Source organism: Sparus aurata, chromosome 22 (genome assembly GCF_900880675.1).
Source record: "Sparus aurata chromosome 22, fSpaAur1.1, whole genome shotgun sequence".
NCBI classification, from domain to species: Eukaryota; Metazoa; Chordata; class Actinopteri; order Spariformes; family Sparidae; genus Sparus; species Sparus aurata.
Window position 1 is genome coordinate 11,027,392 of NC_044208.1, and position 26,675 is coordinate 11,054,066.

At 40.0% G+C, this 26,675-nt stretch overlaps 4 protein-coding genes across 5 annotated transcripts in view; 3 read left to right on the forward strand and 1 right to left on the reverse strand.

Annotated features, from left to right (window-relative positions):
* The first annotated feature begins 516 nt into the window (after positions 1–516).
* Positions 517–4,661, forward strand: LOC115574144 (gap junction Cx32.2 protein-like). The gene is made up of 3 exons (XM_030405435.1): positions 517–710; positions 2,479–2,617; positions 3,329–4,661. Exons 2-3 carry the CDS (start codon positions 2,489–2,491, stop codon positions 3,956–3,958), a joined length of 759 nt encoding a protein of 252 aa, XP_030261295.1. The 5' UTR covers positions 517–710; positions 2,479–2,488; the 3' UTR covers positions 3,959–4,661.
* Positions 4,662–5,615: 954 nt separating this feature from the next.
* c22h1orf198 (chromosome 22 C1orf198 homolog) lies at positions 5,616–13,251 on the forward strand. The gene is made up of 6 exons (XM_030405434.1): positions 5,616–6,006; positions 6,314–6,364; positions 7,451–7,576; positions 7,659–7,826; positions 8,398–8,751; positions 10,549–13,251. The coding sequence occupies exons 1-6, from the start codon at positions 5,701–5,703 to the stop codon at positions 10,603–10,605; spliced, it is 1,062 nt and encodes a 353-aa protein (XP_030261294.1). The 5' UTR covers positions 5,616–5,700; the 3' UTR covers positions 10,606–13,251.
* Positions 13,252–16,719: 3,468 nt separating this feature from the next.
* On the forward strand, positions 16,720–21,923 carry clec11a (C-type lectin domain containing 11A). Its single transcript, XM_030405745.1, has 5 exons — positions 16,720–17,082; positions 19,269–19,383; positions 19,477–19,584; positions 20,017–20,100; positions 20,557–21,923. The coding sequence occupies exons 1-5, from the start codon at positions 16,990–16,992 to the stop codon at positions 20,967–20,969; spliced, it is 813 nt and encodes a 270-aa protein (XP_030261605.1). The 5' UTR covers positions 16,720–16,989; the 3' UTR covers positions 20,970–21,923.
* A 1,543-nt stretch (positions 21,924–23,466) lies between these two features.
* Positions 23,467–26,675, reverse strand: part of selenol (selenoprotein L) — a 9,335-nt gene continuing 6,126 nt past the window's right edge. For both annotated transcript variants that reach the window (XM_030405742.1, XM_030405743.1), the window contains 5 exons: positions 26,046–26,164; positions 25,815–25,929; positions 25,313–25,435; positions 24,723–24,860; positions 23,467–24,634 (listed from right to left, as the gene is read on the reverse strand). In XM_030405742.1, the coding sequence (XP_030261602.1) occupies positions 24,512–24,634; positions 24,723–24,860; positions 25,313–25,435; positions 25,815–25,929; positions 26,046–26,164 (618 nt within the window). In that variant the 3' untranslated portion in view covers positions 23,467–24,511. The remainder of the gene's footprint in view (positions 24,635–24,722; positions 24,861–25,312; positions 25,436–25,814; positions 25,930–26,045; positions 26,165–26,675) is intronic.

Below are 26,675 nucleotides of genomic sequence, written 5' to 3' on the forward strand. Positions count from 1 at the left end.
AAACTCACGCGGGCGTGCTTAACATATTTCAATTCAACACAAAAGCCTTGTAACAAAAGCACTGCTTTGTGAAGCTTATAATATTAGATTTGCTCCATTTGTTCAGACTTGGTTCAAATCACACAGCATGAACAACAGCAGCAAAAAAATAACTTTCTGTTGAGGTACACTGACGGTTCAGTCCTCACGTAGTTTTCGTCGCATGGTTATTGCACTGGATTGCGTTGCTCTGTCCAGGTGCTGGTGTCCTTTAGTCTCTGACTCTGTGCTTCTTTCACAAAAATACTCGCTTTGTTGAAAGCTACATGAGAAAGCACAAAAAGCCACAGGAGTGCATTTGGGGGTTTATTCACATTTTGTGTTGCTTTATGTGATGTTACTCTTACATAACATCGATACCAAAATGATAATAATCAATGGCATTTAACAGCTGCACAGAAACCCTGAGCACAAGAATTTGGTTTATAGCGCTGCCAATCATTTACCGGTACAATCTTGTCAATGCTGTGCCAAAATGTGTCCACCTGAGTGAGTGATCATTTCCAGATGTCATGACAACGTGACAGCTCAAACTGTTGCACAATTTCATCTGATCTAAAGTTCAAGGTGCTGTAGACAGGTTTGATTCGGTTGCACTTGTCTCCCTCTCAGTCAGCTGCATGCTCGATGACTGGTCTGTTTGTCTGCACAGAGGTCCTTTAAATTCAAAGGTAAGGTCTACAATTATTGTATTTCTTTTAATTGTTGGTCATTTTTTCCTGCACAATAGATCAAATTTCACTAATTCAAACTTAAATTTTGTTGTGTTACTGTTGAAATAATATTCACACAGGCTCAAAGATAATTTTATGTATGCATATATTCCTACCTTGACAGAGTGTTGTACACATGTTGAATATGCAGACAAAACTCTATATTATCTACATATATCCACAATTACAGAGTTCTAAACTCTTGGCATTGTTGACATGCTTTAATGTTTCTTTCAACTTTGACTAGATAAATTCATAATTTTGTCATTAGTGAGCATTCACTGTGTACACACACACTGTGCCTTTCTTCTGGTATAGAAAAAATGTATATTTAAGCAGCAATTCAAATGCGCCTGGATTGGAAACATCTGTGCAATATAAATTCCTGTCCTATCATTATATCCAATCACATGTAGTGAGATAAGTCTTGAGATAAGTCTTTGTTATGTCATTTTACGGCTCCATCTTTACTTTCTAAACATTCTTTACTGTGCTGTAAATTAGGAGCTTTTACAACGTGTGATAGTATCTCCGCATGAAAACAGACTTTCTACAGTTGTTGATGACGTTTTTCTACAATTCATGTTAATCAATCATCAGAATGCTTTAAAATATACTTAATATGGACAATAAAATATTACTGGTTATTTATTCACTATTTTGTGATCCGCCAAAAAATCCTAAGACCATTTTGCAAATCATAGAGTGTAACCAGTGTTAAGAGGAGCAAGAAGTCATACTTAAGTCAAAGTAAGATACTGTGCTAAAGTATTAATATTAATACTTTAATATTAATATATATATATTCATACTTCAATATTACTTTTGCTATGCTACTTTTGGATCAAAAATGCAAAAAAGGTCAATTATACTCAATATCGACATGGATGTTGACACCGTATACATTTTTTTCTTATCAGACTTATCAGAGCCCATATTTAGAATTTTTCCGATCATTGGAAACAGTGTTGTTTGGTCCAATTGCTGATAAAATAATCTACAAATGTACTTAATCCCATTCAATCACTGTGGGTCACTGCGTATACATTATTTTCCTGCTAATGTTCCCTGGTTAATTGAGTAGTTGCTATGTTAGACTGTTTAAAGTTGAGGGGGTCTGTCTGTATTAGTTAAAACTGAAATGATCTATAGGGCAGCGCAGCAGCACGGTGGCTGTTGCCCCACACCAAGAAGGTCCTGTGTTCGAGACATGGCTGGGGCAGGGCCTTTCTGTGCAGAGTTTGCATGTTCTCCCATGTCTGCCTGGGTTCTCTCCGGGTATTCCGGTTTCCTCCCATTGTCCAAAGACATGCAAAAGTTTGGTCAATCGGTTGCTTTAAATTGTCCGTAGGAGTGAATGTGAGCGTGAATGGTTGTTTGCCCCTTTATGTCAGCCCTGTGATGAACTGGCAACTTAGCCAGGGTGCCCGCCGCTCGCCCAATGTCAGCTGGGATCAGCTCCAGAACCCCAATGTCTCTGAAAAGGATAAGCGGCTACAGACAATGGATGGATGAAATTATGTATACATAAAATATTAGAGAAACAAGGTTCAGTCTTCTCCTCTGTCTCCATATGACTGTCAGTCTTCAGTTTGTAGATGCCTGCGTGATCATAATTCACTTGGGCAATCATAAGTGGAATTCATTTAAATTCAAGAGGAAGTGGAATTCAACTGATTCATATATTTTTATTTAATTGTCATCTTCATGTCCTTTTCCTCATCAGATCAGAGACCATGGGAGAGTGGGGTTTTCTGTCCTCTCTACTGGACAAGGTCCAGTCTCACTCCTCTGTCATCGGGAAGGTCTGGCTCAGTGTGCTTTTTATCTTCAGGATCATGATACTTGGAGCTGGAGCAGACAAGGTTTCCATACTTTATTTTTTGTAACATTTCACCAAACTGTTAAATCTCTGAATTACCCTTCTGACACAAGAAAAGGCTTCTAGGTGAAATAACACCCCCTGATGGTCATAATGGAGGTCCACAGCCTCTCAGCTTCAGTTGCTGTAGAATCTGGATTCAGTTTCATAACAAATTCGGTTTTGTAATTATGATTATATGTTTTTGTTCTACCCAAACACTTAAAAAATTAATTAATGTATCCTCTTTATTTTCTGAGTTGGTCATCCTACAGTCCTTCCACACTATAGGCTACTGCTTATCCTTTAAGGGGCACCTCCACCAATATTACATTTTAAAGTGTGTTTACAGGTCTTAGGTAGTACAACTGCAAATGTGTAAAAAAGCAGTATAAAGCCTTTTGTGCGTCCAAAAGCTGTAAATCTGTTAAATTGCCTCCAGGGATGTCATTAAGTGGCTAAGTTTCATTGAGGGTAATGTAGGCTGCAGGGTTTTGAAAAGGACGAAGAATGCATGGAATAAAAAAGGCGATTTCTGCTGTATTGATTTTTGATCATTTGTTTTTGAGGCTATCCATACTAAGTCCAGTGGTGGGGGCTGGAAGATTTGTGCTAATCAGCTAAATAAAATGGCTCTTTTTGCACAAAAAGTAACTTGCCGCTGCAGTCCATTGCTACACGTATATCTAATCATTATAATGTCGTCTGATTGCAGGTATGGAGCGATGAACAGTCAAACATGATTTGTAACACCAAACAGCCTGGTTGCAAGAATGTGTGCTACGACCACGCCTTCCCAATCTCACACATTCGATTCTGGGTCCTCCAGATCATCTTTGTCTCCACACCAACGCTGATCTACCTCGGTCACGTCATGCATGTCATCCACAAAGAAAACAAGTTGAGAGAATATATGGAAAAGCACTCTGGAAGTGCGGTTGTCAAAAGTCCCAAGTACAGTGACGAAAAAGGCCACATCCAGATTAAAGGCAACCTGCTGGGAACCTACATGACCTCCATATTTTTCAGAATCCTCCTGGAGATAGCGTTCATTGTGGGGCAGTATTATCTGTATGGGTTCATCATGGACCCGTTGGTCGTCTGCTCCCGAGCCCCCTGTCCCTTTACTGTAGAGTGCTACATGTCTCGGCCCACAGAGAAGACCGTATTCATCCTCTTCATGCTCGTGGTGTCCTGCATCTCTCTCCTTCTCAACGTAGTAGAGATCTTCTACTTGCTGTGTTCCCGCTCATCCCGACGAAAATCTAAAACAGTGCCAGCTTCCGCCATCGCCATTTACCCTCGTTTAAATGGTGACAGTCAGATGAAAAAATTAGAAGCTTAGGCTCCGTGATGTAAGTCACAGCATAGCCTGAAGAATGCTATTTAGAGCCAATGTGCTAAATGTAAACAGTCACAGTCAACAACAAAGGTGAGGGGAAAAAATGTAGTCATGTGGCTAAATCAGCAAGAGATCATGGCCCTGGTGTGTAAAACCAGAGACGTTCTACTATTGTATAGGCCTGGAAGGACTTTGGTAAAACTATCCAAGAGTTATTTCATGATGTGACGGTTAAAAATTCATGAAACTGGGAAGAGTATCAGTAGAATATTTATGATTGTTCATAAAGATTTTAATATTTTAAAATGCACAACGATAATACAATATTTTGCACAGGATTGCAAAAGCAAACTTTAAATTTGACAAAAGCATTTTTTTGTGGTGATATTTTGTCTATTGTTTTCTATCTTGTTTTGCACTAACAACTACAAGCCACCTTTTAATATTGGTGCTTTGGTCATTGTGCTTGTTAAAATCTGCAGTCTGTGGTCTCTGGGTTCATGTAAGGGGGACCTGACCATATAATTTCACTTGACTGCAAATGCTTCTGTGTCTCTGTTGCATTGGCTAAAAGCCATTTTTAGAAATGTAAATACTTCAATGACAAATTATTTGTTTGTTTGTTTTTCAAGTTTCTTATTTCAATATGACTATGTACATTATGTTTGTAAGTGATTGCAATGAAAAAATAAATTATTTAAGGAAATCTGCTATCATAATATGTTTAAAACATTTCCAACCAAATCTCAAGTATTGTTTCATTATCACTGTCGTTACATTCATAATTTACCATTTTTTGTTTATGGGTATATTTTTGTTTATGGGTAACTGAGATACATACCTACTGTATTGAAATAATCATCTGAGAGGAGAGCTTGCAAAATGTATTTTATGGCTCAATCCCACTAATCTCATCCTCCCCATCACCAGCAGCCGGATGCGACTTCACCACTTCGAACATCACCTCCACTAAGTGTCTTACAACAAACATATAATAGTATTATACTGATCGATCAACAAGTTGTAAAGTCAGATTTGGCCTGTAAAGACGGACTTGTGAGTAGATAAGTCTGTTTGGCATTATGTCGTTAAAAGTCCATTACACCTTCTGTAGTATCATTTAGCTACTTGTTAGATACCGCTGTGTTTAAGAAACATAGTTAGCACTTTATAATTCAATGGTGGGATGAGGATGATGTCATTAATGTCAAAGAACAAAAAGTGTAAATATATTTAGCCTGTGGTAACCACAGACCTTATTCCAGCCACTTAATCGAAAACCTGTTCAAAAAACTCATTGACTTTGAGATGAGGAAACTGGAAGTCCAAAATGCTCCCTCATTTCCGGGTTTTAGGACTCATCATTAAACAACTCGTTGGTCAGGGTGGAGCATTTTGCATCAGAAGAGTCTTATATCATTTTACATGAAAATGGACGATCAAGTCGAATGGGACCGTATACATTTAAACCACACATTAAAGGGTTGAGTGCTGAGGCCATAATAAGTCGAACCTATAGCCCAATAATGTGGTATTTTTCATTTCTACCAGCACTAACCAGAGGGACAGCAGCTCAAGTTCATGACGGTGACGCTGTTGGGACGGACCACAAGATGGCGCCGGTAACGCACACAGCAGAATGTCCGTGTCGGTTCGTCAGCCGCCCCGCCCACCGCCCACACAGCGACGAACACCAGCTTCCTCTTCCTCCTCCCGACAATAACAACAGCTGCTAGCAGCTAAAGATGGCCGCCGCGACCATGGCGGGGCTCGACGCCCACAGGATGGAGGAAAAGAAGTTCGAATACTTCTCCTCCATCAACTCCATGGCGAGGAAAATAATGCAGGAGAGGGAGAAAATCAAAGCCAAGCACGGCCCGTCCTGGGAGAAAATGACGCCTGAAGAGCAGGACAGCGCCATCGACAACGGGATGATGGACCCCCACATCCGAGCCAGATACGCTATGCACAGAGTTGAACGCGATGAAGTGGTTTGTTACCCTAAACTGCTCATTCAGACGGGACAGAAGATTGTTCATTTCGGGGACGAGGTACTCAAAGCACGTTTTAATTGATGTTAGTTAGCTTTGCTGGGTGTTTTCAGAGCAGCCTGTGTGTGTTGTTATGGTTGCTAACTAGCCACGTAGCCGTCGAAATATGTTGTCAAACGTCACCGACTACCTGAAACGTAAGCTAGCTACAAGTGAATGTTTGATTTTAGTCGGAACCATAAGGAATACAAAAGATAAATAATCAAATATGGACCTAAAGTTGTACTTGTAAGAGGCACTCAGTCGTAGACCAGTCATAATAAATCGTTTTCTGTCCTGAAATACTACTCTGTGTGTTTCTGTTTAGGATATCACCTGGCAAGACGAGCACTCAGCCCCCTTCTCATGGGAAACAAAGGTAAGCATATTTATAGACTCTGTGAAGAAATTGGACTTATACATTGGGATTTTACTTTTGTCATTGTCTAGTAATGTGTTGATAACGTTTAGTAATGAATCTTGTTGTGTATTTCGTTAAAAAATAGTGAGTTCCCAGAGCTCATTTTGGGATGTTCACATTGTTTATTGAGCCTAACAACAACCTGAAACCCCCAATATACCCTAAATCGTTTCATCTAAGAACCAGGCAGTGTCCGTCAGGTTTTTGCTGGAAACTTCAATGATGACTTGATGATCAAAATGAACTATTTATTTCACTTAAGGAATTATATGTAGGCCGGTCACAGTCACTCCTTTTTGCAGGACATATTATCCAAGAAATAACTGCGATACATTTTTATTATTGTCATTTTTATTTTTTTGTCAGGATTTGATGCCACCGATTTAATGATGCTACAGCGGCAGTACTAGTACAGTCTTTCAAAGAGCATTGATCGTGTCATTTGTATTATTCAGACATTGGGATTGGAGTGTGAAAGATTATTTTAGTATCATAGATAAATGAAACCTTAACTACACAAGCAAAACAACATTTACATTTAGGGCATTTAGCAGACAGCAATTTATACATTCATACACTGATGCTGTTGGCTGCCAGGTGCGGACACGCACATCATGAGCAGTTTTTGGCTTCAGTGTCTTGCTTAAGGACACTTCGACATGCGACGAGGATTGAACCAGCAACCTTCCTGTAACAAGAAGCTGGCTCTACCCTTTGGCCACAGCAAATGAAATGTGAATAAATGCTTATATGCTGCACCAAAGTCTTATATGTCGCATGTAAATAGACTAGTCAATATCAAAGTTGGCAAAAATGTTCAGATTCATGTACATATATTGATAAATCAATAAGATGTGTAAGATAAGATACGTATGATAAATTGATAAAATAATTATCATGTCAGACCTTTGTATATATTGCAAGGAAAGTTTTGCAGATGGGTTAATTTCTATCCCCTCTTTAACATGATGCAACTGCATGATAGAAATCCCTGCCCCAATGGACTTGTGGGTCATTAAATATACATTTTGCTCCCTCTTTCAGAGCCAGCTGGATTTCAGCTTGACATCAGGCCCTGCAGACCAGGGAATCTCAACCTCGCAGGCAGACTCAAAGGCTGTAAAGGCTCCTCATACCAGCCAGCTCAGCAAGAGTACACCAGGAACCAAGGTAAGAAAAGGAGCCTACTGCAGTTGTTTTAATTTGTATATTTTTTAAGTTGTAAATCAAATGTATCATTGTGTTTGTAAAGGTGTCCGTCAGCGAGGGGCGCAGGCCAGAAGAAGAATCGTCTTTCTGGAAGATCAGCGCTGAGAGGTCCAGGCTGGAGGGAGAGCAAGCAGACTTCCAGTCCCTAACCCCCAGCCAAATCAAATCCCTCGAGAAAGGAGAGAAATCCATCCCATCCTACCTCCGACAGGTAAGCCCTGAAATCTCTGAGTGTTCCTCAGTATCTGGTGCCGTTTTCAATTAAAGTAACAGCTGCCCTTTTTTTAAAAATATTTTGGCACAAGTGTCACATTTGTGGTCTCTATATTTCTTAACAAACAACAGATTGAAGGCATCTCCCATTCCAACACTTGTCGCTTGTCTTATCGAGCTGTATCCTGAAATAGAATCTAGCCAAAAGCTGAGATAACTGGCATCTGTGAAGCCAGCACAAGTGTCGGGGTAGCAGATGGTGAATGCAGCCAATTTGCAGTCAGAAAACAACAGTGATGACTAGATTGTTTCTGATTGTTCTACTTTACTGTCCTTTCTTTACTTTCTTGCACATTTGTTGTTGCTTCTGTGTTGTACACCCTCATCAACTACCTACTTAGTTTACCATCAGCACGCAAGAAACCTAATGGGAATATTAACAATTTCTCTAGTAGAAAACCTTGAGAAAATCTTCTCTGGGTTATCTAAAACAAGTGTATGATATAAAAAAATCTTTAAAATGTTATATTAATGTTGTCAAAACAGTAACTTCAATCATTTTCTAACAGGAGACCTCCATCATCCCCAAAGAGCCTGAGGTGGCAGACCCCCACCCCCCGCCTCCTGTCAGGTCGACCAAGCAGCGAGCACCCAAGCCACCCGCCCCCCACCCCCCTGTCGCCGCTGCTGTTAGTGCAACACAGGCATCTCTCTCCATTTCACCAAACCCAGCCCCACCTGTCAGCGTGTCGTCGTCAGTTGCAGGCTGGGAGCGATCTCAGAGCACCCTGCCATCGGTCAGCAACACCCTGGACGAAATGTACTCCTCCAGCTCGTTGTCCAAACCTTCGCACAAACCCACCAGTGTAGAGAAAGAGAAAAGAGTGGAAGACGATTCGCAAACTAGCCCAACCTTTGCCCAGGTGAGTTTGGAAACAGAACTTGCAAGACAAGCTTTGCTTTGGATATTGTCAAATGCAGAATTTATGGATTTAAAGCCAAAATCAGTGAATCAGTGTGTGGCCAGAAATGTACCACCCTTAAAATCAACATGTTTATTTATTATTATTTATAAGGCTTAATCCAACAATGGTTGGTTGTTGGTTCTTGACCCAGTCCAAGCTTTCTAACGGTTGCTTTCAAATCTGCAGTTCAGTTCATTTGGTCCAGGTGAAGGAAAAAAATTACTTTTGCTTGAGTTTTCCTGTTCACTTAATGCTGCTACAGTCAAGCTCTTAGACTGCAACAAAAAGGGTAAACTGAGCTGTAAAATCAGTAGTGTAAGGAGTGGGTGATTGAAAATGTGTGGGTGTTGTGCTGTAAAAACAAAGGAATAAAAACGAATGGCAGAGGTGGAGATCTGACCAAGGCTGTAGCTCTGGCTTATGTGCACGGGGCACACCAGGTCCTCCTTGCAAGGTCTGCAGTCTTGGAGAGTGAAAGCACAGCAACAGCAATAACTATACATTTTAGGTTTAGTGTCGAGCCTGCACCATGTAATTGCATCCTCTTACTTATCTATTTATTTGTACAAAATTGTCCTGTACTTGTACTGTCTTTTGTTGTACTGTTGTTATGTGCGGTGTCCTTGAGTGCTTTGAAAGGCGCCTTCAAATAAAATGCATTATTATTATTATTATTATTATTATTATTATTATTATTTAGGGCTGTAAATAACGATTAATTTTTTCATTGTTGATCAATCTGTGGACTATTTTTTTTCCCGATCAATCAATTGGTTGTTTGGTCGATAAACTGATGACAGCCTCAAAAGTCTTGTTTGTCCACAACCCAAAGGTATTCAGTTTCCTGCCATAGAGGAGTAGAGAAACCAGAAAATATTCACACTGGTGAAGCTGGAATCAGAATTTTTTTTTTTCTTAAAAGAAATGACTCAAACTGACTAATCTTTCTTTAAAATAGTTGCTGATCACTTTAATACTAATCAATGTTACCAATTAGGCTAGTGTTTACAGTTTCAGAGGAAGACAACGTAATTGTAATCTGCAATAAAGTTTCCTCAAGAGAGGAGGGGGAAAGTCTGAGTTTTAATACAACAATTCTCATCAGATCTATAGAATATTAAATCATGAATATTTGCTTACTTAATCTTGTCCCACCTTCAGGTGTGCAAAAACTACAGGTTAGGAACTGTTTTTTAAAATACAAAAACCTGAAAACTATTGGTCATCTTATCGGTACCGGGACGTGAAAAGCATATAATTATTAGTCATCAGCATCAGGGAAAAATATATACCATGCATCCCTAGTTTTAAAATGTTTTTGTTTCACTAGTAAACATTCTTCGACATGTCTTCACAGTCAGAAGGAGGATTTGAGTGGAGTTAAGTTTTTGAACCCCTGCTAAAATCACAGAAGCCCTGTGGTTGGTCTGTTTTGCTTTCATACCACAAAAGAACAGCAGCACAGTCAATCTTGGGCAGAGCCAAACCAACCTATCAAGTCTCTGTCTGAATGTTTAGTCTGCACCAGAGTCTGATTCACAGCTTTCACACCAGCCTAAACAAACCAAACTAAGCCGGCTAGCTGTAAAATCACCCCAACAGGACAAGTCAGTGACAGGGAGGTGGGGTTGAAACCTTTTAGAGATGCAGTAAAAGAATGAATTAATCAGCAAAAAAGACAAATACAGAAAAGAGATGAAAGTTACAACGAAACAATGTACTGAACTCTGTCTCCCTGTGTCTTCCACCCCTCAGTTCAACACGAGCAGCAACATCCTGAAGACTGGATTCGACTTCTTGGACAACTGGTAAACCACAGCAGAGGCCAGCCATCGCTCTGAATGAATCATTCTCATCATCACTCTGAAGAAGGACCACACTGCCATGACTACAGACATCCACATCTAGATTTAACAAACACCAGTATTTAAAATGACCACATTTTGTTCTCCTAATTATCTTCGGTGGCTTGCTAAGACATTATCTCACCGCCTGTGTGCTGGTGTTTCCCCCCGCCACTAGAAAAGCTCCCTTACTGAGTAGGGTTGCAGCCCTTTAATGTCTTGCCAAACGCCAAAGGACTGAACCTCACAGATGGTGTGTGTGCTCGCCCTGACTGTGCATTCTCACTGCGATCAGCTTGGTTTAAAGGTTACACAATTCTGACCCAGTCCACATGTACACTGGTTATTTTTGTATTCTATGCGTATTGGCCTTGTATACACACGTACATAGTATTTAAGGTCACTGAAAATTGACCTTTTTGAAAGTCCCTCCAGAATGAAGATTTTTGGAAATGATGCAGACATCCACTTTCACATCCTAATCAGGTCTTATTGGAGTAGCATTATTGTCAAATGTGAACTCTTAGTACGTGTTACGATTAGAGTTGCAACGGTATGAGAATTTAACGGTACGATAGCCATCTCAGGAAAGTATCATGGTTTTGCGGTAAATGGCACTACACAATTATTATTAATGTTATTGTTATCAGTTACAATGGCCCTTTTAAAGCAATGAAAATAAAGGTTTTTCTTTTGTTGTTGATGGTTTTATTACCCTGTTATAGTCTCCCCGGCTTGAAAGTTGATATAAACTTAATTTTATTTATAGAATTGTTTTGACAACACTTGTGCCGTGTGATTTAATATTGTAGATAAGCAAGTGTGCATGGTACAATAAGCGTCATTTTTCATACCCTGGTGTACCTTTAAAACAGTATACTGCTGCAACCCTAGTTGTGATATTGTGGAGTTTTTCATTTTGACACAACAGAATGGATGTAATGTCCCCTATATTTAAAGAGACAAGATCTGACATTGAAAATACGCTGACAGGAAACAGACAAAAACAACTGTGTACGATGTTTTGATAGAAATTCACATTTCCCTCAGTTGTTATTGTTCAAATAAACCCATGTACATGTGGACTGCACCTAAGTCACTGCAGGCAGTTTGGGTGCAACAGATAGCTGTCAAATATACCAAAATCTAAATGTATATGCAACCAAGACGTGGTTCAGAAGGCATCAAAATCAATTGCTGTTTAAAATGCATTTAGCAAGATGTTCATCGGATAGCTTTCTAGCTAAGTTGTTACTTATGTAACTAAATTGCTGCGGTGCAGCTGTTTACAACCAGCTGCAGCTGCTGTAACACCCTCCTCTGAGCTTGAGTGGGACTTACCCTGATAGGCACGTAGTTTGGAAAAAATAAGGCAGATGGTGTTAATGAAGGTGCATTACGTATTACCTGGATATTGTGGACAGGGTTCAAAATTAACACCAAACATGCTGGAATTAAAAAAAAAAAAAAAAAGGCTGCTAGATTGCTTTCCTCACCAGCCAAAAATAATGAAAAATTTGGACATTTTCCAGCAATTTGGCCGGTGGTCAAAAAAGTTAATTTTGCACTGACACACTTGGATGTGACGGGTGTAAATGAGGCATATGTGGCCGGCCTACTTTCACTTGATTTGGCAAATCAGGTAGTCACCTGGTTTGGTATTTTCTCCCATAATCCATTTTAAACTCAATAATAAGAGCCACGGTACATGAAAACACTAACTGGCAGTTAAAATAAAGAATAAGAAAACTTGTGGCTGCCAATTCTTTGTAACCTGCTGATCATGTTATTCGTTTTGTGAATGCACAGCAATGGTGACTTGGCTTTCTTCACATGCATTTTAGACATTTATCTAGCAAGGGAGGATATCTTCTGTACCATAAGCATGTCAAATGTTCATCTGTGCAAAACACTAATCCTTTATTTTTATGTTTTATTATTTTGTCATGAAGATTTTGCTCTCTGTTGTGCTTTTATTTATACGTACCTACAGCATATATATTCCTAGAAACCTAAGAGTTGTAGAGCTTAAGTAGTTCTCAGTGCTGCAGTCTCGGCCCACATAGTGCATTTACTACAGACAATGTTCCTACTGGTTATGGAATTCCTGGGATATCACAGAGTTTTCACCATTGCATCACTTCAAAGGAATATAACAGAATGTATTTTCCAAGTTTCACACATCCATAGAATCTGATACTGGTTTTCAGGAAAGTGGAAACCAGGCCGTCGTCAAGTGCTCTAACTCAGTCATGGAAAACCCATGGACTGTGTGGCCAGGTTGCTGTGTGAACCTGTTACAGATGTCCTGTATGGATTTAGCTTCTTGCCAACACTTCCTCACCACCCCAACTGTCACCTTTGACCACAAACTAGTGCTGAGCAAAGCTAGTGTCCGTAAGACGCACTTAAACGTCGTGTTTTAGATCAACAGGCAGGCATGTAGTGATTTGTAACACTTTGTGTCATAGATTTAAAATCCAGTTTACATGACTAGAGTACTATTTTACTGAATTTTATATTTATCTGCTGATTGTACTTTATGCTATACAAGTATACTGCACTCATGCATTTTGAGATCACGGATTGGGAAGAAATAAATAAACTAAAGTCAGATCTGTTTCTTGTCTTCTGTTTCTTACAAAGGTTTTTGGACATTTCTTTGTAATGCAGAGTCCGGGTTCCACCCACTAATTATATTTTCCAAATTAATCAAGGCCAGTTTGTACGGTCTGCTGAAATTTCTCCTGGGATGGAAAGAGAAGGTCATTACAGGAGTATTTGATGTGATTATATAAGAAAAAGTGGTAACACCTTAACTCTTCCTGTTTGACATTAGGATTGTTTGCCTGCTCCTTTGAATTCTTCCTGACCTCCCTCTCAGCTCCATGACATCAATTCCTCCAGCTGTAATTCCAACCAGATCCAAGTCGCCATTTAGAAAAGGAGGAGGGGAGGATGTCCGGTGCTCAGAGGAAACTTTGTGCTGTTCGGTCGAACAACACACAGGCCCGATTTAGAATCAGCCGGCCTCGTTCCGCTGTCTCCCTCGAGTGCAAAGCAGCCGCTCTACAGTGATTATTTAAAGAGGGAAGAGCATTACTGTGTTTCATTCATAATGTATGTTGTGAAGGCAAACATGAGGCTGAACTCAGGTCAGGGATACCTGAGTTAAACCAACATATGGAGCAGAGGGTTATGTTCTGTTGACGACCTGATGTGGTCCGGTCCACCTCTGCTGTGACTGATGTTGTACAGTTTCTATTATGATCATCATGGGTTTTAGTTTTGGCATCAATGATTGTCTTAAATTCCAGTTTAGATGCACATCCATGCCAAAAAATACATCCAATGTCATCATTAAATTCCCTATAAGTTGAACAATGTTTTACATTGAGGCTAAAGGGCTAAATGTCCATAATTTTGGTAGTTTCAACTGGTCAAAGAAGATATTTCACATCACAGCAAAGCAGCTGCCAACAGATTAAATCTACATATATCATCTATCAGTGTTGGTCTTTGAGGAACTGTATGTTTGCGTTCATCATCCCTCGCTGGACTGAGGCACCTCTGTCCAGTCCGCCTGCCTCCCTGCAGCACCACCCAACACCGCCACGCTCTGAATGGCCGCTTTGTTCCCTCCCAAATACTTTTTGCAACAAATGTTTAGGTGAATGAAAATCTTTGCACGCCAATGAACTTTAGAGCGGAAACAGAAACAGGGCAGTGATTGTGTAACAGTGTGTGAGCTTATGTCTAGCAGGCGAATGAGGCAGACTGTTCCTCAGACATTTTCAGATAGTGATGTGATAGTGACAGATACTGAGTCGGTTATGTCTCAGACAGAGGAGAGAGGTTTGCAGTTAGTTGGAAATTTGATGAGTAATCCACATGTTTTTCGACTAATAACATACCGTATGATGAGTGGGGACAGTCTGGGGAAGAGTCTGCTCTCCATGCCTATTATATATATATATATATATATATATATATATATATATATATATATATATATATATATATATATATATGATTACACAAACGCAGACCCATGTCCAATTATTTCTTACATCAGAGCCTTGAGGATAACAATACTAAAGAATTCAGGGTAATTTGAGCTCTATATTTTATATTAAGACAGTTTAAGGTTTCAATTTACAATTATTTTTATTATCAGTTACTCTCTTGATGAAAAGTTTGGTGAAACCGGTGAAGAATTCCTTATGCAATTACCTAAAGCAGACACTTATTGTTTGATTTACAGTCCAAAATCCCAAAATGCTGAATTTTAATGTCATGTAGCTGAACTTTTTTTAACTTGACTTTTAAAATGTTTCCTAGGATTTCTTATCAAAAAATGCAGTTTCTGATTCGTTTCTCCTGCTCAACTAATCATTTCGGCTCCTGTTTGATTTGGATATCAGTTGCTTTGATTGTTCAAAGTGGAAAACCTGCCAGAACCACCGAGGTCAAAACAAGCATATGCGCTTTATTTTTAAGGCTCACATATTTTTTTCCAGCCATTATTTGTTTGAATCCAAACCGACATTTGGAAAAAGTCTGGATTCTTGGACTCTATCGTGTGCTGGAACAGCTGCGTGTCTGCAGCCGTTCACATCTGTCCCTCTTTGCTGAGAGCTCACAGTCCCAGTCACTGCCGGAGCTCCTCCCAGTCTCCGGATTTCAGTCGCTTTCCCTGGAAACTCTGCCGGATTCTTGTGGCATTTTAACTGGCATACCTCCTGCTACACCCCCCCAACACACACACACACACTCACACACACTGTCTTTTTTCTTTTCATTTATGCCATCATTTCCTGAGAACACATTCACAACCCCATATTTCACTTACCACTTATTTATTTCTTCATCTAATTACACTAGAAAAGTTTGGCAAGCAATCCTTTTATTTAGCCAAATTATTGAAAGGGATGTGTGTGTGTGTGTGTGTGTGTGTGTGTGTGTGTGTGTGTGTGTGTGAGAGAGAGAGTTTATGACCACAGTCTACTTGCGCACAGGCATGCAGTGTTTTCAAAACCAACCAACATTTAAGCCAGAGATAAAGAGATAAAGAGGTTAGGTTTCAAGTAACATGAAAGTTCACTCTTGATCTAGGAAACTGCAGTTTGACAGTTGTTGGTTTTGCCTATGAGGTCAAGAATAAACTTTCAATCTTAAAATTTAATACAACAAAGATAATAAATCCTAAAAGTGCCATAGATTAAATTATGTTAGGGACAAATGTCAACAGAGCCATCTCCATCACCGTATCATATGGGTGAAAGCTACATAAAAAGCTAATGGTCTGGTTTGGTTTGGTCACCAAACCTGCTTGGTCAGGGTTCATGGCGTCGAACAACAGCTCGGCAGCCTTCTTGACTAACTGTAGTAAACACAGCTGCAAATTGTCCTGACGTCTTGTTAAAAATGTTATTGCCACAAACACGGCTGGAAAAGGCTTCAGTGTCTCATTGAAAATATCTGAAGGTTTCACGCTTACAAATACTGAAACGCCATCTCAACAGCGGTCTCTGATTTGGCAGCCTACTTGCCCAACCAAAACAAACACGGCTGCAAATTGTCTCAACGTCTTGTCATTTTTTTGTTTTTTTCCACAAACTAATCCCATGTTAAAAATACCCCATGGTATGTCGCTTACAACACTGAAATGCGGTCTTGAACAGTGGTCTCCGGTATTTGCAGCCTTCATGCCCAACTGTAACAAACACGGCTGCAGAGTATACCGACATCTCATCAAAAATATCTTGAAAATTCTCAAAAATGTCCCAATATATCGTTTAATGTCTCAAAAGACTCAAAAGAAAACCTTGTATTTGCAAATTTGGTGAACTGAAGGATGAGGTGGTCTTCTATTGGCTGACGAAACTGTCCTACCTCTTAAGCAGATTAAATCATTAAAAAGTAAAACACTGGAATAGCTAAAGAATGTGCCACAAAGAATTTGATACAGCCTGTGGTTTCCACAGGACAGAGACCTGTGATGTTGTGTAAAGCTCCCCACAAAGAGTGGAAATGGGAGGTGGGAGCAAATACAAAGAGCTTTCCTGTTGTTTGGCAAGAAAAGCAAGACGTCCTGAACAAGGCAGACAGAGGAGCGACAGCAGGAAGACAACTAGGATGCGATATAGATTTTTTTTTTTTTAAAGAAGAAAATAACAAACCTAGGATTTCAGCTTTTAATGGGAGACTCCTGCTGATGTTCCGGCTTTACTGAGATCTCTCTGAGGGAAGCACGAGGGTGAGGAGGGAGAGAGGAGTGAAGGGGAGCAACAGACAGACTCAGAGGGAGTTTCGCTGCTGAAGTAAAAGCAGAGTTGTTAGGAAGCTGAAAATGGGACCGGCTGAAGCCTCGCTTGCTCTCCTGTGTTTATGTTCTCTGGGTCTGTCTGTTCTCACAGGGACGGCCAGCGCTGCACCAACACAGGTCAGGACTGCATGAGTTCTTTTTATTACTGAAACATGGACTTAATTAACTGAGAACTTCATTTTAAATCGTAGATGTTGCTGTTACTGTTTGCATGCCTGCTTGTTTAGGGGAAGAAAACACTGTATCCATTCAAACGGATAGACTATGCATGTGTGTTGATGGGACTCAGGTGTAGCTAAACTATGGGAAAGATAACAAACATCGAGATAGTTCGGCCACATAATTTTCAAATACATCTGGGTAAAGAAGACACAGTGCCATGTGAAAGTCGTTAGTTGGCTGATCTACTGAAAGTGATGACGTCTCAGGTAGATGACACGAACCAGACATTTGAAAGATTATAATGATGCAACTAGACTGGTATGACTAATATCCATCATGATACACCCAGAGCAGCAGGTTTTTCCTCTGCTCAGACTTCAAAATAAAACACCCATTTCCCTCTGTCGGCCCATAAGTCACTAAGGGAACATGAAACTGATTATATCACTCACAGTTTCAAGCTAAGGTAACAGATATACAAACAGTAGGGGAACGTAACTAAGTAAGGCTGGCCGATATGGCCAAAAGTGTTAACACGATATGTTTTTTTTATATTCATCGATGTCGGTAATTATCACGATATATATCTAACAATAACAACAATGTTGAATTTACAGTTTTAAGAGTATTCTCCTTAGGACAGAACCCAAAACAAACCAGAAGGTTAATCATGGTTTATGGAATACAATTATTTATTTTCAGATACTAGATGACAAACATTCAACAGAACCAACCGACCAAATGGCTTTATGTTACACTCATTACACACATAGTGCAACAAATTGCTAGTTTCAAACGTGTCTCAAACATTTTAGTTAGAGGAAGAAGCTGAACTGAACACTGATTAAAGAAAATAATAAAAAGTTAAATGTTTATGATAATTATGCTACTGTATTTTATAAATATTACACATTCTTGAACTTGCAGGTAGCTGTTCAGTTCAGCTTCATTAGCCTCCTGTTCTGTAAGGCCTGATGTGGTTCGGACGTGTGACCAGACTACATATCATCTCTGAGCTGCTCCTCCACCTTTCCCCTCCACTCTGTGTCCAGCTGAGGGACTGATGTTTAGCAGAGTGTACTTAGCATCCATGACAGTCATTAGCTTCTTGAAGCCCTGTTTTTAAACTGTGCTTATAGGCATCATATCTTTAGCAGTACAGTACGTAATTGTGCTGGTTATGTCTTTGTATCACTTCGGTTTCTTCTCATATGGGGCAGTGGCTGAAAAAGCAGCGGAGGTTGTTGGTTGTCGAAATGAAGTTTGACTAGTAGAAGCAGTGGGACTGGTCTGTTGGCTACTTGGGGGAGGCTGACGCTAGCATGATAGCACAAACTCGTGCTTTCGGAGTTGTTTGGCTTGGTACCTGTTGAGATGAGGTTAGTGGCCGCCGAAGAATTTTGCAGCTAATGCTGGTCTGTCCTTTGTAAGATTTCAGGCAGGAGAACTATTTCCGAATAAGCGAAGTGGTGTGACCTTTCTTTTGGTTCAATTTCATCGTCTTTGTCAGTTCCCTCGCACTCGGTTTCACTAGTCGGACCGCTCATTTTCTTGTGTTGGATCAACACCATCATTCTGAATTGTGTGAGTGGGAGGGGCCAGAAACATGCATCCACCTCATGTAGGCTATCTGTTTCTTTGCTGTGCGACTGTCTGTTGGTGTAGTGTTTTCTAGGTAGAGAAAAACGGACTAAAAATTTCATAAATGTATCATCGTTAACGTGCAATATTTTATCGCGATAATTATCGAGATCGTTTTATCGCCCAGCCCTATAACTAAGTATATTTACTCAAGTACTGTACATAGGCACAAATTTCAGGTACTTGTACTTTAATTAAATAGTTTCCTTTCACATTACTTATAATCCACTATATTTCAGGGGGAAATATTGTGGCCTACTTTTTAACACCACTACAATTATTAGACAGCTTTAGTTACTTACTACATGTAAATACATGATTGCAAACACTCCATCGTGCATGCAATGTTATTGTTATTGATTGGTTGTTGGGAAACAGGATTTCATCTCGTCTACTGTAGCAAAGAAGTAGTAACATAACTGAAATGCGATAGAGAGAAACATCAGAGAAATGTTGGCCTGTGATTTCTCTTTCTTTATCTGCGTGTGTGTCTGCATCAGGAGTCCCTGCCAGAGGTGAAGAAGGCGAGAGGGGATGTTCCTGATATTCTTCCAGAGCCTGAACCAGAGCCAACTAACCCAGTGTCAGACTTCGAGAACTCATACAACTATGTCTGTGAGTATTTAATTAATGCACCACATTTTCATTCCCTTTCCAGTTCATCTCCTTTTCTTCCTCAATAATACCACTTTATGTTCTTTCCCTCAGTGTCTAGACTGGCCGGCATGGACCAGGCGATCCACAAGCTGAATGTTGGTCACTACACTCTGGATGTTAAAGTCAGCCAGTTAATGGACCGTCTGTCCAGGATGGATGGTTAGACGGTCACTTTCTCATACATTTCTCTTTCAATATCTTTTTTTTTCCACTTTCCACCAATTGTGCACCCTTTCTTACACTTCTCTTATCTATATTAATTTCCACTCATTCGTCAGTTTTATTATAAGATGGTCAAATGAAGGATAAAAGTGGCAAAAAAGTTAGATAAAAATAAAACGCAATCAATTACTTGATATAAATATATTGCTTTTGAAAACAAAACAATGAGTGAAAAGGAGAGAAAGTGAATGAGATTATACATCTGGTGTCCTACGTAGACTATTCCATAAATTAAGTTCCATAATAAGCTGCGCAGTCAACTTGAAACATTAAAGAACTTTAGTTCTTTAATGTGGAAAACAGCCAACAGAATGACATTCTGTACTGACTTTCATGTCTCCTTGTGTTTGTTGTTCCCTCACATGGCAGCTAAAGTCGGGGAGCTCGAGGACAAAATCCAGGAGGTCTACCAGCACAGCAAGGACAACCGCAAGGAGACAGGGAGACTGGAAGGTAACACACTTATTTCCCCCTGGAGCTCTTTGCTGCTCCCCTTCTGCTGCTGAGATGTCCTCAAGCGCACAGGTCGCGCAGACAACTAACAAACAATTGCAACAGCCTTTTTCATTAGAAATGTGAAAAAAGCTTTTCACAATTTCCAAAGGGCGTCTATAAATTGCTTTTTTCGTCCAACCAACAGCCAAAACCCAGAGACTGACAAAGAAAAGCAGCAAAATTCTTAGATATCCAAAAAAGGCACTTTTGCTTAAAAAATTGTAAAACATGATGCCATTTGGATGCTAACTTAGCTTTGTGACTGCTTTATATAAAATAATAAAAAGGTTTGCCTATATTTACAATAATAACTTTACAAAGCGATTTAACAATGTATGACACTGCCCCCAAGAGGCCAAAAGAAGTCATTTTCTAAATGTGTGATAAAGCATCTGTCTTGTTTTTGCTTTTTAGGTTGCCAGAAGGGACGCAGGATGGGATACAAATGTTATCTTGTGTACAACAGCCATGAGGACTACGCAGGAGCATCCAGGAAGTGCCTGGAACGTGGCGGCCGCATGGCGATGCCTCGCGACCGCAAGGAGCAGGAGGCCCTCGCCGACTACGTCAAGTCATTCTTCCACCCGGGGAACTGGCCCGTCTGGCTGGGCATCAACGACCTGCGATCTGAGGGCATGTACCTTTTTGATGATGGGACACGGGTCCAATACTTCCAGTGGCGCAAACACTTCCTGTCCAGCCAGCCGGACGGAGGGAGACGAGAGAACTGTGTTGCCATGTCGTCAGACGACGGCGACTGGTGGGACCACTACTGCGATCGGACCATGAACTATCTCTGCGAGTTTGATGACAGGGTGGCACTATAAACTGAACTCTTTTCAACTCTCCCACCTGTCTTTAACTTTGACTTCCAGTCCATTACATTTTCAAATAACTTATTTCCCTTTAAAAATATTTCAAAGGTCCCTTTTTCAAGAAAAGTGGAGTTTTTAAGTAATTCCGAACTCGTCAAGAACTGGCGCCTTGATGGCGGCCAACCCTACCTTCAATCCTAGTGTGTCAGTATGTGACGAGGACTGGAAAACCTACAGTATCACTTTTTGAAGAGTTTGGAATGACTCAAAAATACTTTTCTCACAAATAGGACCTTTAAACCAGATTGGTTGTATTCAAAGGTGAGGAAGCCTTATGTGTTTTATTAAGAATATCCAGTTAAATTTACAATTAGTGTACATTTTTCCTTTTTTTTTTAAAAGTATAATGATATTTCATGGTAGCTTATGTATTTTAAGGTGAAAAAATATATCTCTAATGCGCACAAATTCATATATCGCTATTTAAGTTCTTAAAATAACTGAGTAAGACTTCATGAGATTACGTTAGTATTATAAATATTATATTATTCATGCAGCTGCAGGGATATTAATGTAAACCCAGTCAGGACAATGCTGTTATTTCACGCCTGGAAGTCTAAATGTTTGTTCAAAGGGAAAACATGAAAAGCTGGAGGCCCTTTCTTCAGAGTCAACACAGACTCTTGGAGATATAAATCAGTGTGTATTTGGGCTTATTGGGAATTAGGCAGAAAGTCTCAGTTACTTCTTATCTTTAAAGATATTCTGACAAAGTCTGGCCCCGGGTGTGACTGCCATGTTCCACCGCTGATACATTTGTAGAGCTGCAGTCTCACATCTGAATCCCCTTTCAACGCCCCAAAATGGAAAAATAACACAGCATTAATGTATGTATAGTACTTTAATATGTAAAACAAGAAAGCTGTAAATAAAATGCTCAATGTACATTTCTCTCCTACAAAAATACGCTGATGTCTTCAGTATTATTATCAGGATGAACTTATTTTGCACATCTGGTGGCGGCTCCATTCACGGACACTAGCTACCACTTGGCCAGCAACGTTAGCCTCCTGGCTAATCCTCTGTAGCCCGCCTGGGAGCAGCTCCCTGACAGCAGACTTAATATAAAGTTGGTCATTACCTTATTATTGTGGTCCGAAACTCTGAGCAAATCCCTCTTCTTGTTCTCCTCTCTCTTTTTGGCATTACAATTTATGCAGCGGTCCCGGAATAGCAAGTAAAATTCACTCCAACATTAGTTAGCTATCAGTTTATTATTATACTGGTTAATATCAGTAACGTTACATGGCAAGTCATGTGACCCATACTATTTTCATTGGGGGGGTCTTCATTCTGAAACAGGCTATTATTTTACGAAAGTAACAATAAATAAAGTGTTTATTTTTATTGCTTTAATTAGTGATGGTCAGTAAACTTAAAATGTGGCTATCATTGGATGTTTGGGACGACCATAGTCATTGTTGTCTTCAGTGAAAGTTTGCACACCCCTCAGTAACATCTTCTTCTTTAACGCTCTTACAAAGGCTCCTATATTAGCTTATTTTCGCAACTCGCATAGCTGTTCTGAATGATGTGGTTCACTGGGCGTTTTTGCCCAAAACTTAATCATATTTTACTATCTTTAGGACAAACTGTGACCTGCAAAAATGATCTTTTAAAATGATGAACAAATGTACAATTCATGTCACAATTCAAATTGAGAGCCGAAGTTGACGAAATTAATGGTAGTGAATGGTGAGAGACAAGATATTTTTTTACCCTGCTTGAATAGTGGCATGATTTACACATATGAAGGTTGTCAATTTAAAAGATAATTTTCCAAGTCAAATATGTTGCCATTTGTCTTAATTTAAAAACAAATTATCATCTATTTTTTTTTGTTAAAACGCTCAGTGAGCTACACCATCTCGCTCAACACGCGTCACCAACCCCAACATAGCCGCCAACTATGTACAGAAAAGGTGGCAAACAAGTCACAAATTAATCACAATAAACCCGGTCATACGGACAATTGCAGTTGTGTGAAAAGGGTATTTTGTCAGTTCTGTGAGCTGCTAATATACAGGAGCAGCTCTACAATGTTAAAGTTACAGGTTTTGACGTCACTAAAGAGACTGTTGGCTGTTTAGTCTTTATAATGACCTTATTTTGGCAGTCTTATGTTTCGTCAGTTTTATGACAAACTGATAAAATGATTGGTTTCTCCATACACCGCCATAAAAAGTCTTCCTGAAATAAAGTCCAAGGGGGCAAAACCGGAAGGGACGTGAATTTGGCTCTTTACTCAGGTCACATGTAGGGGCGTGACTTCAGCTTTCTATTTAATACAAAGAGTAAACATGTAATTTTTGGTGCAGATACAAAAATATTACTTTCAGAATCATCAATACGTCTATTTGTCTATAGGACCCGTTTTCATTTGACAGAAAAAGCTAAAGTTCTAAAAATGCTAAAGGCTGTCTGCGTGTTGTTTAATGAAACAGTCAACAATTAGTAAGGGTCTTTATTTTCAATCAGATACATAATACATAAGATTATAAATCTGACCAGATATTAAATGCCAGTATTTGGTACATGATGTCCTTGCCAGTTGATAACAGGACGGCATTAACGTTTGATACTGAAACTCATCCGATATCCTGGGTTTTCATCCTGAGTTACTTTTAAAGCCAAACTGCTGACAGTTAGAGACAAACGATGTGCGTATTTTAATTTATTTTGTAATTCTTTTGGCCTTTATCAGTTTTATTGATAGAACAGCTGAAGATAGAAAGGAAACGGGATGAGAGAGGGGGAGTGACACGTGGCAAAGGGCCCCAGGCCGGGACTCCAAGCCGGGGCCGCCGCAGCGAGGACAAAGCCTCTGTACAAGGGACACCCGCTCTACCAACTGAGCTAAACAGCGGCCCACGATGTGCATATTGTATTTAGAAATATGAACATATCAGACCTGTAGCAGCAATTACATATATTTTCTACAGTAAAAGATGCAAATTGAATCTAAAAATATATGTGGATCAAAAAAATTAGTAAGGAGGGATACAGCAGGAAATATTTTTCTTCCCTTCATCTTCAACCGGGCGATCCACATGGAAGAAAATAAGCCTCATGAAGTAGTCAGTTATAACATCATGATGCATGATTCAGAGTTTAAAACAGCACCTCTCACTGCCACATGGGGGCGGCAAAATCTGCTTAAGGCACTTCTAAAGTAAAGCCTTGAGAAATGCTGTATTAATTCAAAGATTAAAAAAAAAGTACATAAAATCAGCATTTAACCCTAACCCTAACCCTTTTTTAAAGATACATTACATTTATATTTATAATGACATTGTGATCCAGTTAACCGCTCATTTAAAAAAATGCTGCCATAACAACACACGACACGACAAAGAAGATCAGCCGTCTTTGCTCCACAGTTCTGCATCGGTCACACCTCTTCATGGTGTCATGAGAGCGAGGCGTGACGTCATAAACGTGAATTAAAGCGCTGCTCTTCTTCCGTGGTGTCGGCGGCGTGTTCAGATGCTTCTTCACAGCTTCGCGCGCTCTGCGGCCTGCAGGATGTCATTCACAGTGGGCCGGTCAAAAGGGGTTTTGCACGGGTGGCAAAGAAGGACCTTCCCCGCGTCGTCCAGCAAAAAGTCACCTCCCATCTGAAAACGTAACGACGCGTTAAAGCTGCGAGTGAAGTCCGTCACATCAATATTGAGGTGTTCGCGTCGTCTGTTTTTTTTTTTTTACCTGGTAGATGTCTTCCAGCAGGCGAGGGGGGACGTCGGGGAAGTCTCTGTCCACGGCTCCGTACTCGCCGTACTGCAGCAGGCAGCCGAACTTCATCACCTGGGCGTAGGACGAGCCGAGGCCGAAGCTCCTGTACACCTGTGGCACAGAGGACGGGCTGCGTTAGAAAGCTGCGGTAACACATTGTGGCACATTTATATCATCACAAGGAAACGCAAGACATCCGCTGTGGATTCAGCAATGTGAAAAGTATTCACACGCTCATAATGATTGATGAGAGCTTCTGTGGCATGTGGAAACGTTTTTCATATTTGGTTGATCGCCCTCGCTTCCGTCTCACATCTGGCGGTTGACTTTGCAGAGCGAACGGTTTCGGAGGCTCGGCTTCCATGACACATCATCAAACAGCTGCTAAATCCTCAGGTTCCTTTCAGCTTGTTTGTGCAGGGTCACTGCCATTTTCTATTTTCCATCAATCGCTTTTGACATCTTTTCATCCCCTTCATTTCCTCATGAATTGTTAAAATCTACTGTGTTTCATTCAGTCAGTCAGTCAGTCAGTCAGTGGGGGTGAAAACACGCGTCCTGACCGTTCTCTGTGGATCCAACACCATGTTGTAGTTACACCCGGTCTGCTCAAACCACATCTGGGCTCCCTCCACACTGCCGAACGCAACCACCAAGACCTTCACTGACCGAGCCTTGAGGACAGCCTGCAGAGAGACAACAAGGAAGAAGATTAAACATAAAAAAACTGATTACAAGCCGCCCCGAGGATCTGTTTTACTCACTTCTCCACATTTTTTGTTCAACTGTCAGTCACAAAGAAGAGTTAAGACACTTTGGAAAAGAAGTCTTGGGAGTAAAATAATCAGCATTGTACAAGAAAAAAAAGAGGTAGAGATTAGAGGAAAGTCTGGAAAAACCACATGAAAGGGTCACGACCACTTGGTTAAGAGCCTTGGACTCAAAGTATTATACAAACTGCTTTCGTTAATCATTACAAAATACCGTTTTTTTTGTGGAGCGATAGGATGACGGAGTAGCCGAGTGAACTGGTTTGTAAGTTGTACCGTCAGATTGTAGACTGACCTGACTGGCCTCCAGCTCGGCCACGTGGTCTCGTCACGGCAGTCATCCGAAATGTCTGATGAGAACCAGCAGCAGCTTCTGACCCTGATCCAGGTACTGACCCAGAGTCACGCTCCTTTAAACACACAACGACACGACAAAGCTGGAGATTTTAACACACCTGCATTCTTACTGGCCTGGCTGATTAAGGTGGCAAGAGGATAAACACTCAAGGTGAGGTCGCAAACTCACTTTCCGCTTCGTCCGTCAGTGAACGGCGTCTCGGGGCTCAGGCTCTCTGCTATCGTTCCTCCTGACAGCTCCGTCTGCAGACCTTCGTCCACACTCACCAGGAAGGAGTCCCAATCACTCTGCGCACACACACACACACAAACAAACACAGAGACACACATGAATAGATCACAGTGCATCCAGTCACTCATACACTGATTTAAAGTCAAATCAACACATGGCGTAAAAACAAGGATAAAACATGTATGATAGCTTCGATGATTTAGAAATAAAGAAAGCGTAAACTGGTATCTGACAAAATTGCAAAAAACTGATCCAGACATAATCCAGTATATATATATATATATATATATATATATATATATACATATATATATATATGTACACACAGTTTGACAACGCTCCTGCATAGGAAAAAAAATGCACAAACATTGTCAACATACTGGTTATATATATATATATATATATATACACATATATATATATATATATATACACATATATATATATATATATATATATATATACACAATATATATATATATATATAGATATATATACCATACATATATATATGATACATATATATATATATATATATATATATATAATAGACATATATATATATAC